This window comes from Magallana gigas, chromosome 7 (assembly GCF_963853765.1).
Source record: "Magallana gigas chromosome 7, xbMagGiga1.1, whole genome shotgun sequence".
Taxonomy (NCBI): domain Eukaryota; kingdom Metazoa; phylum Mollusca; class Bivalvia; order Ostreida; family Ostreidae; genus Magallana; species Magallana gigas.
This window is the reverse complement of record NC_088859.1, coordinates 17,871,411-17,884,089: the sequence shown is the minus strand read 5'-3', so window position 1 is coordinate 17,884,089 and position 12,679 is coordinate 17,871,411. Positions and strand designations below refer to the sequence as shown.

At 34.9% G+C, this 12,679-nt stretch overlaps 1 protein-coding gene across 1 annotated transcript in view; it reads left to right on the top strand.

Moving 5' to 3' along the window:
- LOC105344514 (uncharacterized) overlaps positions 1-12,679 on the top strand; it is a 77,660-nt gene that overhangs the window by 32,248 nt on the left and 32,733 nt on the right. Inside the window, exons 78-107 of the mRNA XM_066066030.1 lie at positions 69-254; positions 385-519; positions 730-918; positions 1,019-1,156; positions 1,464-1,667; positions 1,855-1,983; positions 2,378-2,566; positions 2,897-3,025; positions 3,273-3,458; positions 3,988-4,134; positions 4,245-4,436; positions 4,835-4,969; positions 5,248-5,436; positions 5,636-5,770; positions 5,916-6,092; positions 6,492-6,620; positions 6,833-7,018; positions 8,014-8,136; positions 8,332-8,517; positions 8,622-8,750; positions 8,965-9,147; positions 9,374-9,496; positions 9,655-9,852; positions 9,983-10,111; positions 10,302-10,487; positions 10,796-10,930; positions 11,170-11,346; positions 11,658-11,780; positions 11,953-12,135; positions 12,413-12,556. Coding sequence (XP_065922102.1) covers positions 69-254; positions 385-519; positions 730-918; positions 1,019-1,156; positions 1,464-1,667; positions 1,855-1,983; positions 2,378-2,566; positions 2,897-3,025; positions 3,273-3,458; positions 3,988-4,134; positions 4,245-4,436; positions 4,835-4,969; positions 5,248-5,436; positions 5,636-5,770; positions 5,916-6,092; positions 6,492-6,620; positions 6,833-7,018; positions 8,014-8,136; positions 8,332-8,517; positions 8,622-8,750; positions 8,965-9,147; positions 9,374-9,496; positions 9,655-9,852; positions 9,983-10,111; positions 10,302-10,487; positions 10,796-10,930; positions 11,170-11,346; positions 11,658-11,780; positions 11,953-12,135; positions 12,413-12,556 — 4,794 coding nt within the window. The remainder of the gene's footprint in view (positions 1-68; positions 255-384; positions 520-729; positions 919-1,018; positions 1,157-1,463; positions 1,668-1,854; positions 1,984-2,377; positions 2,567-2,896; positions 3,026-3,272; positions 3,459-3,987; positions 4,135-4,244; positions 4,437-4,834; positions 4,970-5,247; positions 5,437-5,635; positions 5,771-5,915; positions 6,093-6,491; positions 6,621-6,832; positions 7,019-8,013; positions 8,137-8,331; positions 8,518-8,621; positions 8,751-8,964; positions 9,148-9,373; positions 9,497-9,654; positions 9,853-9,982; positions 10,112-10,301; positions 10,488-10,795; positions 10,931-11,169; positions 11,347-11,657; positions 11,781-11,952; positions 12,136-12,412; positions 12,557-12,679) is intronic.

Sequence of the window (12,679 nt, the reverse complement as noted above, 5' to 3'; positions counted from 1 at the left end):
CACGGAGATGTAAACAGTTGCAAAGTAAGTTATACATGTGTTTATGATACACGTATCTATTTTTATAGCTAACATTCAGGGCTACCGATGGAGGCAACCCTCCTAAGTATGATGAGAAAATTCTAACCGTCAGCGTCAATAGGAATCTCCTTGCTCCTGAGTTTGTGCAACAGATCTATGAGGTTACAATCTGGGAAATTCAGGCCTTGGATACTGTAATACAAGAAGTTTCTGCACGTGACAATGACACCAAAGTAAGGATGGAATATATGACAGTTGACTTCTAATTGCAACTGATATGTTTGAATTAAAATTTTAAATTGAAATTGGTTTTCCATATATAAGAAGAAATGATGGTAATTTACTGCTATTTATTTTGAACAGGCTCCCCACAACGAAGTAACTTATGAAATAGTTGGTGATGCACTTGCTCAGACTTACTTCAGAATTGACAACGAAGGAAGGATTTATGTCAGGAGGCCTCTTACTGATGACAATGCTGACACAGGACTCTACACTGTAAGAGTTATAGAGGAATAATCATGATCTGAGCGTTTCATAAATATTAGCTGTCAAATATAAAAAGCAGGAAATTCAACTGCAAGCATTCTTTGAATCCCAGTAACATTCACACCCTATCAAATTTTTTGAGAAATGAATTGCTATCAACTACAATTATTATTGAAAGACTTGTAAAATTTACATGTCGGCTATCGTCATTGTTTTCAGGTATCTGTACGAGCCAATGATAAAGGAACTCCTCAAAGATCCAGCAGCACTCTGGCCACAGTGAGAGTGACTGTTTTAAGAAACAGGAACTGTCCAACATTTGCATCTTCTGTTGTCGACATTTCCATTGACCAGTCTTCAGTCAGCAGGGTTATTTATGATGCCAATGCCACTGATCCAGATGCAGCAGTAAGTCAAGTAGCAATTAAGATAATGAAAAATGTTATTGCTACAGTATTTCAGAATGAAAGAAAAAAAATTAAAATCATGTTATTTTGCTTTCTTGCAGAATACTCCATTCAGTACAGTCAGATACACTCTCATTGGAGATGAAAATGCCCAAGTTTTCTTTAGAGTTGATGACCAAACTGGCCAAGTTTTCACAAATGGGCCCTCATTGTTCTCAGATCAGGGAACCATTTACCAGGTAAGAAAAGGCTGGCTGTTATAAAGTTGAAGTCAAATGCACTGTTTGTTACTTATAGATCCATGCATGTTTATCTACAAAGCTGTCACAGTGCATTTTATTTCACAATGAAAAGGCATCTTTAAGAGGTATTATCCTTCGTCCTCTTACGTACATTCATAGCTAAATATGCAGTATCCAGCGCATGCGCAGATAATGACCACTAATTCACAGAAACGTAGATGTAAACTTTTAAGGTCTGCAATATAGTTATGCGTATGTGGAATTGGCAATTTTTTGGATGACTGATTTTAATGTATTTTTACAGTTGAGAGTGAGAGCCGAGGATGCAGTAAATACAGTCACAAGTTGCTCGGGAACCCTTGTGCTCCGTGTCTCTGTTAACAGAAACTTGAATTCCCCTCAGTGGATAAATGTGAACACACCCAATAACTATGTCACAACAATATCAGAAACCCACAGTGTCTCCCTATCTGTGTACAGAATTCAGGCAGTAGATGCTGATGACAAGGTTTGTGGATCTGAATACTCTTAAGAGTGAGAAAAATGTGCTGGTTTCATTGTTCCTTAAGTGACTTACAACTCATGAACTGTTATTGATACATACGATTTGTTGTCAGTTTGTAATATGTTTATATAAAATTTACATTTTACCAGTATATAAAATTACAAAGATAATTGTTTTTTTCGTACAACAGGTGCCAAACAATGTTGTCACCTATGCTATGACAACAAACTCCCCTAACAGGAACTTGTTCTTTGTTGATGTGGATGGCTTTGTTTATCTGAGAAACAGCCTTGTGGGAATTACAGGGGACCCATTCACGGTAAGATTTCCCCATCACTTAATGAATTGCAAAGCAGTCAAAATGCTTATGTTTGTAAAGCAAAGTGACAGTCGCCTATCTGCATGGCATTGTTTTAGTTGGCTTTATTCTAATGTGTTGAGTATAAGATTATATGGTAAAAAAAAAATTATTGGTGTAAAATGTGCAGAAAATGAATGAAAGAGTTATGATCTTAAAGTTTTTAAATATGTATCGAATATATACTATACATGTATGCATGCAGTGTCCTGCAAATTATGTCAATAAGAGGCAAGGAATGCTATGAAAAGTACCTATCATTAAAGCACAGGGCTTATGAATTTTTTTTTTTACAATGTCTGATAAAATAATACATTTTTGGAAGTAATGTCTAAACTTATTTTCTGTTTTGAAGGTAAGGTTTTTCGCAACTGATGGAGGTAATCCTGCTAGAACCAGTCCCGAGGCAACTCTTACAGTAAATGTGAATCGTAACCAGTTCCCACCAGAAATTCTGAATCTTCCCGCAGAGAAAGAAATCCAAGAAAATCAACTCGTCAATGAGGAAATTTACAGGGTCAATGGCAGGGACAATGATACTTTTGTAAGAATTCTATTTTTCTCTTCCTTTATAAGTCAAACCTTCATTGATGTCAATTCATGTACAATCAAACATAAATATGATCTTCAACTGTAATAATACTGTAAATGTATTACATTTGGCTGTGTATTCTTTTTAATGCTTTTGATGGAATGCGGATTCCACTAAAACAAGTACATCGCCAAATGTCATGCACACACACACACATATATATATATAAAAGAATAGTTATATTCAGGAATATGCTAATTCAAATCTACGCCAACTTGTTCCGCTTAATATCATACGTGCCAAATATAATACATTTACAGTAGTACTGATTTGTATTTGAAGGCTCCATTCAACGCCTATTCCTTTGAACTTGTGGGAGATGGCTCGTCAACGACGTTCTTCCGAGTTTCACCAAATGGTGCAGTAACATTGCGACAGTCTATCTCATCAGACCCTGCCACCACATTCCAGGTTGGCAATATTTTTGAGTACTGTCATGGATAACACAATTTTGAAAGAGTTATTTGGGATGATTGAAAAAATTTCAAGTTGGTTATATGTTACTGAATTCCTTTTAGGTTCCTTCTTTTGTAAAAAATGCTTCAAATTTGTCTTAAAGATTTGGGATAGGGGGACTCTTCACACTTGGATATTGATGAACTTGTACAAAATGAGATATGCATAATACTTATCTTTTTATTGCTTGGCTTAATTACAGCTGCGTGTCCGCGTACAAGATGGAGGTACTCCTCGAAAACAAGACGAGGGGCTTCTAACAATCAAAGTGAACAAAAACATTTTCAGTCCTGTGATGACTACCGGCCAATACAGCAGACGAATCCTGGAAACCCAGACTGTTTCTCTGCCCCTGGTCACTGTCCTAGCCACCGATGGAGATCAGTTTGTAAGTTATGTTACATTGTGCAACTTGATGTTGGTCCTCAGAGACCTCAACTCTCTCTCAATATCCTGATTAGTGAATTTTTTAAAGGCATTCCTCTAGTGTTTAATTTAGTATCAACAAAGTTTAATGTTATATGAAGAATTCCTCTAAGGGCATAGTTAATGATAACCTTGACTATCATCATTTTATATTTTTTTTGTTTCAAAGAACTATTACCACTATCAATCAAAAAACTTATATTGTCATTTGAAAACTTTTTAGATAATTGAAATGCATATACTAGGTTCAAAATGAAAGAGAATATGGAGTATTAGGTATATCACTATGGGTGATATTTACCATGCACAGAAAATTATTTAGTTCTTGGGTGAAAATAGAAACTGATTAAATAATTACAAGGAGTTTTGATTATTTTATACTTGTCTGGAATAGATATACTTCATGTTTTATGTCAGAAATTAATAAGTAGTGATAGTATGAATCCTTCACAACACAGTTACACAGTAACAGTAAATTTGATGTTATATAGGCACCCAACAACCAGCTGAGGTATTTCATAGTGGGTTCCAACACAACTATAACTGATTTCTTCATGGTGAATGAGGACTCCGGTGCTGTTATGTTAAGGAGATCCATGCTTGATTATCCAAACACAGCTACAACGTTTACAGTCAATGTAAGTAATTGTGTACAAGACTAGCTGTCTAATGTACATTGTACAAGCATGAAAGTAAAAAAAAAATAAACATGTATGCAACTAAAGCTATGACTTCTTTTACCTTTCAGTTCCAAGTCAGTGCAGAAGATAAAGGAAGTGTACCCAAACAAGCCAACAACCCCCAGCTAGTGTCCATCACTGTGGTCAGAAACACAGCCCCATTCTTTGAGAATACATTCACTTACAATGCTGAGGTTCAACAGTTTGCACCTGGAGGTGACCCGGTATTCACACCTATAGGAAGAGATGCCGACAGTGATGTAAGATTTCTAAACTTTATGTGAATTCTTAAAGTGTAATCAATTTTAATTTTTCTTGCATATTGCTTTACATGACAGACAGCTAGATGTAAACACTTTGAATTGATATTTTTTATTATAGTCAATAAATTATTTGCTCTGCCCACATATTTTTCTTCCCACAAACTTTTGAATACACAGTCGGATGCTATTTTTACATGGACTTGTATATAAATTCACGGTTGGATATAAAATAACATCCCCACAAACCAGTTATTACTGGTAGTTAGTGCTATTATAACCCAGATAAATGAAACTCAATTACTTCTTTCACTTTACTTTTTTTAAGTGATCAAATTTACCTTGTGCATGTTCATCTTATCCTTATTCAATATTTCCTAATCTTGACCATTTTACAGAGTCCATTCAATGTTTTGACCTACTCTCTGATTGGTGATGATGCTGCTACAACCGTGTTCCAAATCAATCCAAACACTGGAGTTATCTCTACTAGACCAACAACAAATCTGACTCAAACTATTGGCAACTTTGTGGTAATTTTATTAATATCATATATAACATTGGTTTAATTTAACAAGATTATCCAAATCTTTAAGACAGTGGCAGCAAACTGTAGTTTTATCAAATACGTAGAACTCCAATTCAGTTGAAAATGATATACTTGATTTTCCAACTTGTTAAAGTTACTGATTTTGAATCGTTTGTTATTGTTGATATTAAATAATGTGACAAACATTAACAGTAATTCACTAGTCTATAGAATTGACATTCTACTTGAACTCTAAACAGTAAACCCTTTATCTACTTTAAGGCTCGTGTACAAGTGACAGATGGTGGGTCGCCTCCCTTGTCGGACACAGCCACGGTACAGATCACCGTCCAAAGGAACAGGGAAAATCCTCGTTTCCTTCATGCTGTGGATCTCACCAGAAACATCCCAGAAACTCTGCCAGTAGGATCAGAAATCATTGACCTGAATGCCACCGATGATGATTTCTTTGTATGTAATGCTTTCAATTAGAGATTCATTCAGCTATGGATTTGTTTTTATAGCATTATTTATTTTACAACAATTTGTTCAACATTTAGTAGATCCTAGTGTTTGTAGGGATCAAGTCTTTTGACAAATTTACTTTGTTTTTGTACTTTCCGTATTAAATAAGGCTGTCAATTTAATTTGTTGAGTTGATAATCTTCAGGTTCCAAATAATGTAATCTCATACGTGATAACTGGGGGTGATGGAAATCCACTGGAGTATTTCTTCATACATCCCAGCACTGGTGTTATTGTGCTCCTGAAATCGGTTAAATCAATCTCCACCAGTAATTTCAGGGTAAGAGTGTCTCTCTCTCTCTCTCTCTCTCTCTCTCTCTCTCCATATATTACATCAGTGTTAATTGAGTTGTATATCATTTTATTCTATGATTATGCCTGTTCAATGACTTGTTTTGATTCGAGAGCTTTTTGTTTTGATCTAGTTGAGTGTCGAAGCGAGGGATCAGGGAGCACCTATGCGCTTGGCCACTGCCACGGTCCGTATCAATGTTCTACGAGACACAGGGGTGTTAGCATTCAGTGCTAATAACTACAATGTGACAATCAGTGAGAATAAACCAGTAGGAGACTCTGTTACCAACACAGTCGCCTCACCAGGGGTTTGTCTTCCCTTTTAATCTCATTTGTCTTTAGCAACCATTGGTGATATTGGCAGCTAGCAAGAGTAGTTCAACTTTTAAAGAAATATAGTACATTTATTGCATGGAGTGTTGAGAAGATTGTCTAATGAAAGAATTATGCCATGTTTCTTAGCGAAAGATTGGTTTAAACTATAGCAACATAAAAAAAAGTAATGCTAAAGAATAATTATCAATCCTGTCAAAAGGATTGAATTGAAAATGTTAACATGGGTAATTACAGAGGATGGGTTATGGTCATAAATGTATTTGGGCAATTTGTTGTTCTGTATATGACCCTCATATTTATTATCTAATTATATATTCTAATAACATTGTGATGTACTCGTATTCACTATTGGAATTTCATGTTTTAAACAGACTAGCATTGAGTATTCCTTGCTGGGTGTTTCAAGTGGACCAGATTACTTCAGTGTCAATGCAGCCACAGGACTAGTCACTGTCAGACAGCAGCTCACCATTGATCCTGCCAGGCTTACCTTCTACCAGGTAAACTTGCACTCACCACAACATATTATATTGTACAAGTGCTTGTAAAATTGATAACATGAGGCTTTTTAAGAAAAAATGAAGGTTTTTTTCCCCAAATGTTGTTAATGTTAATTTTTTGATATTTCTTTTATAGTAAATGTTTGACTTTGCTTGCTATACTAGCTTTAATGGTATTTTGTGCATCTTCATTCAATTATGTTTTATCATAGCTGCGTGTACAAGCCATTAATAGGGGAGTAGCAACGCAAACTGCAACTGCCATGGTCAACATTGGTGTCACTCGTAATGAAAATGGTCCTGTGTTTAGACCCAGTAATACATACACCACCACTGTTGAGGACACGATTCCTTTGGGTTCCAATGTTACTCTTCTGAGTGCAACAGATGCTGATAGAGTAAGTGCATATTTACTACATGTATTATCTGACAGAGTAACTGCCATTTTATTTTTTCATCCTAAATATTAAGTAAACTTAAGCTTTGAAGTGGACAGTGGACAAGAGCTTAATTTTACTTAATATTTAGGATTAAAAAAAATAAATGGCACTTACTGTGTCAGATAATAGTCATTAAAAAATTGGGATATTATTATTTCCACAAATATTAGCTTAAAATTGTGCCAAAAATTAATAACCAGTAGATAGATTTACATATGATATCTTGGCTATATATCTACAAGTCTAGATTAGATTTTGTTCACATTAATTAACCCTTTAATGGCCAAGTGCGCCTTTTGATGCATTTTTATGCTCGCAGAGAGAAAACTGCTGATATGATGTAAAGACATGGAATACAATAAAAAAAATTGATATATTTGAAAACGAGAAAAAAATGATTTTTTTTTTTTTACTGAAAATTTTTTTGTGTAAGGTCATCTAAATATAAAAAAAAAAATGATTGAAATATGCACATAAATTGTTCGCTAAATTCTTGCAAAAACTGTCAAAACGGCAGGCGTTAAAGGGTTAAGGGGAAAGCTTATTTAAGTTTTGCAATAAATTTCAAGATTTTAACTACTACCACAGCCATTTAACAATGTTCAAAAAAAGATGAAAGTTGAAATTTTGCTAAAAAGACAAGCAAAACTGAAATACCAGAATAATCTACTCCCAAAACCATGATTGTTTAAGTAAGGTTTATGTACTGCTGACATTCTTTATCCATTGAAGATTTATGATTATTACAGCTTTAAGGACTGGTACTGTTTTTTCTGCACATATTGCCTGGTACTTCTGTAATTTGATCCTATTTTTCTAAAATGATGTACATGTTCATACAAGTTTGTTATTTAAAACTTTGAAAAAAATGATAAAATAATACGTATACTTTATCACATTGAAGATTATGTGGAAAATTAATCTGGAAATTATTTCTCATGTTATGTCTAAAGGATCAACTGAACTACAGAATACTGAGCGGGTCGCCATACATCGACCTGTTCTATCTCAACCCTGTTACTGGACAGATCACTCTAAAGAACGTTTTAGAAGGAAGAGCAGAAAACCAATATACGGTAAAACGTTCAATTTTTATACCATATTTTTTAAAGGGATATCCTGCCAAAAGTAAAATATGAAGCAACATTCAAATCTGATGACTGTTCAGCAATTATTTTGAAATTTTTAGTGGCAGACTTACACATTGTTCATAAAAAACATGATTCAAGAGGAAGATTATCATCTGGGTCATTTTTCTTTTTCTCCAACAGTTCCAAGTTCAAGTTAGTGACCAGAGAACTCCTGAGCGCACAGCTGATGCTACTGTAATTGTCAACGTTATCAAAGACCGGTTCGCTCCACAGTTTATCCGCACCCCATACCGCTCAGCAACCACAGAGAACACCCCAGATGGTGCTATCATCTTCAGCACAGAAGCTATTGATCAAGATCTGAGAGTAAGCACTGGTGAAATTCGGCTGAGAAATAATAACACCATTTTGGATGATCCAAAGATTCAAGATACATGAATTTGATTTGCATGAAATGTTGGTAATTTCAGGGGAGAATTGAGTACACTGTCATTGGTGACAATGCAGCCCCAGCCTTCTTTGGAGTGATTCCAGACAGAGGGAACATTACCATCATTAATCAAGCTCTTCTGAGGAAAGATGTGGGAACCAGCTACACGGTAAGGATCCATATATATATATATATATATATATATATATATATATATATATATATATATATATATATACATATATATATACATATATATATACATATATATATATATATATACATATATATATATATATATTGTCAAGGACATTAATACACTCGAATCATAACAATTGAATTTCATTATGAATGTCTGACTAATTAGTACGGCTTCTTTGCAGCTTCGACTTACCGCCCACGACACACGGTATCCCAACAACAGAGCCAATGCCACTGTGACCATCCAGGTGACAAGGAATCTGAACTCACCTGTATTTTCTCCACCAAGTTACAGTAGAACCATACTGGACACTGTTCCTCTGGGATATCAAGTGGTTCAAGTGAATGCTACTGATGGAGACAATGTAAGTATAGAGAGCAGCTGCCTGCTGCCCATTTATTGATCTGCAGAATGCAGTGATTTAAAAAAGTATTGTAGGTGTTCTTGCTTGAATGAAATGTCTCTGTGTCATTCTTATATTCATTAAAGATTTATTAAAACAATGAGTTGAATTGAGAAATATATTTTAGAAAATATTCAAGGCTGAAAAGACATTTGAGATGTGACTCTTTCATTTCTATTGTACACAGGATCCAATCCGATACAGCATCATAGGAGACACCAGAGCCCAGACTTACTACTACATCAACCCAGAAACAGGCTGGATCACTGTAAAGCAACTCCTGACCACTGGAAACTGGCTTCAGGATCAGGTAAGGATATATATGATCTTAGACTCTGGAAATGATGGTACTGTCCAATAAAAGGTTTTAACTTAAAGTTTGATAATTAATGTTTTAGGTTGTTGACCATACATAATTATCTGTGACATATTACATTACGTTGCATTTTGTTTTTCCTTTAACCTCAGATTTCGGTCCAGGCCTGTGATTTGAGAGACCCTCAGAACTGTGTTTCGACATTTGCCATAATAACAATTGATCGAAATGAACAATCTCCATTCTTCATAAATACTCCATATTCAGAAAGTTTGGGACAAGGCAGAACAGCCTCAGAGACTGTGATCTTCACTGTCACTGCTAGAGATCCAGACTTGAACCCAAGTACAGTGAGTCCCATTTAATCCTGGATCAAACTTCTATACATGTATAACCACAGTAAATTGTCTTTGAAATTTGAGAGTTTAAGATATTTATGTCAGTTTACAGTCATGTTATTTTTATATTTATTCAATCCAGGGAAGCCTCAGATATGAAACAATTGGCAACTATCCAGCTCCTTCATTCTTCTCCTTGAATACAACCACAGGAGAAATCAAGGTTGCCCGTGGTCTAATGGAGGATGGTCTACAGAGATCCCAGTATAACGTAAGATCTCTCTCTTTCTCTCTCTCTCTCTCTCTCTCTCTCTCTCTCTCTCTCTCTCTCTCTCAAATATTTAAAATGATTTCAATAAGTGTCTTTTATTGTTTGATTACAACTTATTCTATATTTGCTACCTTAGCTGTTAATATTCCAGTTCTGATTATGGACTGTAAATGAAACCTTCTTTTAACAGCTGGTGGTGATTGCCTATGATACCCAGTATCCAGCAGACAGAGCAACAGCTACAGTCACTTTCAATGTCAACCGCAACCCTAATTCACCTGTCTTCACACAGTCAGGCAGCTATCTTGTTACTGTTCCAGAGAGTTTACCTTTAGGCAGCAATGTTACACAGGTCCTAGCATTAGATGCTGATAATGTAAGTTTGTGTAATGTAAAATGCCTATACTTCTGTATTATTCTTAGTATCTACAATTTGTGGTTAATCAGTTAGCTTCATACTTGAGTTGGCAAGGATTTTTTTTTTAATCTGAAGTGTCAGCATTTGGATTCTAAAACCAATATTGAATATACTTTTTAATACAAATGTTACACACAGGACTGTAGGTTTTGTATTTGTAAAACAGTTACTATAGTTTTTTCAAGACATAGTCTTACATAAGATAAGTGCATGCATCTTGCTTTATATTCTTTTAAAAAAATTAATTGATATCCTTGTTTTGTCAGGATGTAGTCAGCTACTTCATCAGCCAAACAGGGAATACAGGACAAGAGGATCTGGATTTCTTCTATCTGAATGCAGAGACAGGAGTGATCACTCTCAAGTCTCTTCTCACCTCGACCATATTGAATTCATTCACGGTCAGAATTTAGAACAATTTCCCCCTTGAACTATACTGTGAAACCTATGCCATAATAAAATTTTATCTGATTTATTAAGTGGTGATGAAATGTTAAGTATGGGAAACTTATTTTAGAAAAGTATCACATTTTACATCTGCTATGTCATTTTTTGATTGGAGTCTATATCTTTAAATGAATTCTGGTGTACTGTCTGAGTTTTCAAAGTTGATGTGACTGGATCTTTTATTTTTAATTAGTTTGATGTGGTAGCTAGAGATCCAAGTGGAAAGACTGGCAATGCTGTCGTCACTGTCACTGTTACACGAGATCAACCTCCAGTCTTTGTGTCCACCCCTTACAGAACATCTGTTGTTGAGAATCGGCAAATCAATTCAAAGATCTTCACAGTCGCTGCTAATGATCCTGATAGAAAGGTGGGTATTCTGTACAGGCCCAGGGACAAGCAAATTAAAACCAACTATTTCCTTGTACATAACATAGTAATATGTGCATGATTGTCGATGTAACAATCCAAATAAAGTATTTTAAGAGTAATTTTAAATGATATTTATTTCAAAACAGTCATTAACATATACTGCATATTATTTTTATTCCATGAAAATTATTTTTGCATCATTTGTTGAGGAAATTTAAATAAAGTATAAACAACATAGTGATTTATATATGTATTGACATATTATTTTGCCATGCACATTGATTAAAAGACTGGCCTTACACTTTTCAGGGTCAAATTGTGTATGGAGTGGTAGGGTCTCTTAATGCCCCCTTCTACTTTGGAGTGGATAATTCCAGTGGGGAAGTTGCCGTCATCAACGACTTGAAAACTGACATTAGACAGCAATATGATGTAAGTATTACTGTTCTCTTTAGCTTGTGTGGTCATGCATTGTACATGACTGTATTATAACCATATTCATAGAAGGATTGATGGATATACTTGTACATACTAAAATGAAAAATCTACAGGTTGCAAATCAGTGCAATTTGTTGATGGTTGTTTCTCTTTACTTCCATTTTAGCTTGTTGTAACAGCATATGACAGTGGTTCCCCAGGAAAGACAGCTACTGCTACTTTAACATTAACTGTTGTCAAAAACCCCTCTGTACCAGAAATCACATCTGGTCCTCACAGAGTCACAATATGGGAGGACAGAGCTCCAGGATCTAATATATTGAACATCACAGCAAGGGATAATGATGGAGTAAGAATCTCTGGAAAATAAGTTTACATTGTTACTGATAATTCTAGTTTCTTTTTTTACTGTATCTTGTCATTTAACTTAATTTATGTTCCCTCAGTGTGAAGGCTTTTTTGTGACTACTCATATGGTGTTTTTATTACAAATCTTTATCTCATATATAGAAAAATGTGTTTGAATTAACTTGACTGCATGCCCAAATAACAAATTATTATGCTTTCATTCCCAACCAATAGTTACAGAAAAGGAAAATTATGCCTTTTATATTTTGACTTTTAAGGATACCTTAAGATACGAGTTGTTGAGTGATGGCACAGCAGAATCTATCAGAGCTTTGATGTACTTCACAATTGACCCCAACACTGGCCTGGTCTATGTAGCAAGAACATTGATGGATGATCCAACAAGGACTCTCTTGTACAAGGTTTGTTACAGAAAATCGGCATTCAGTTTTCATTGGTAATATATAAATGTTCTTTAATTTTGGAGAATATAAACTTGGTTTGGTACAGAAAATCAGCATTCAAATTCAGTGACAAAACAGTGT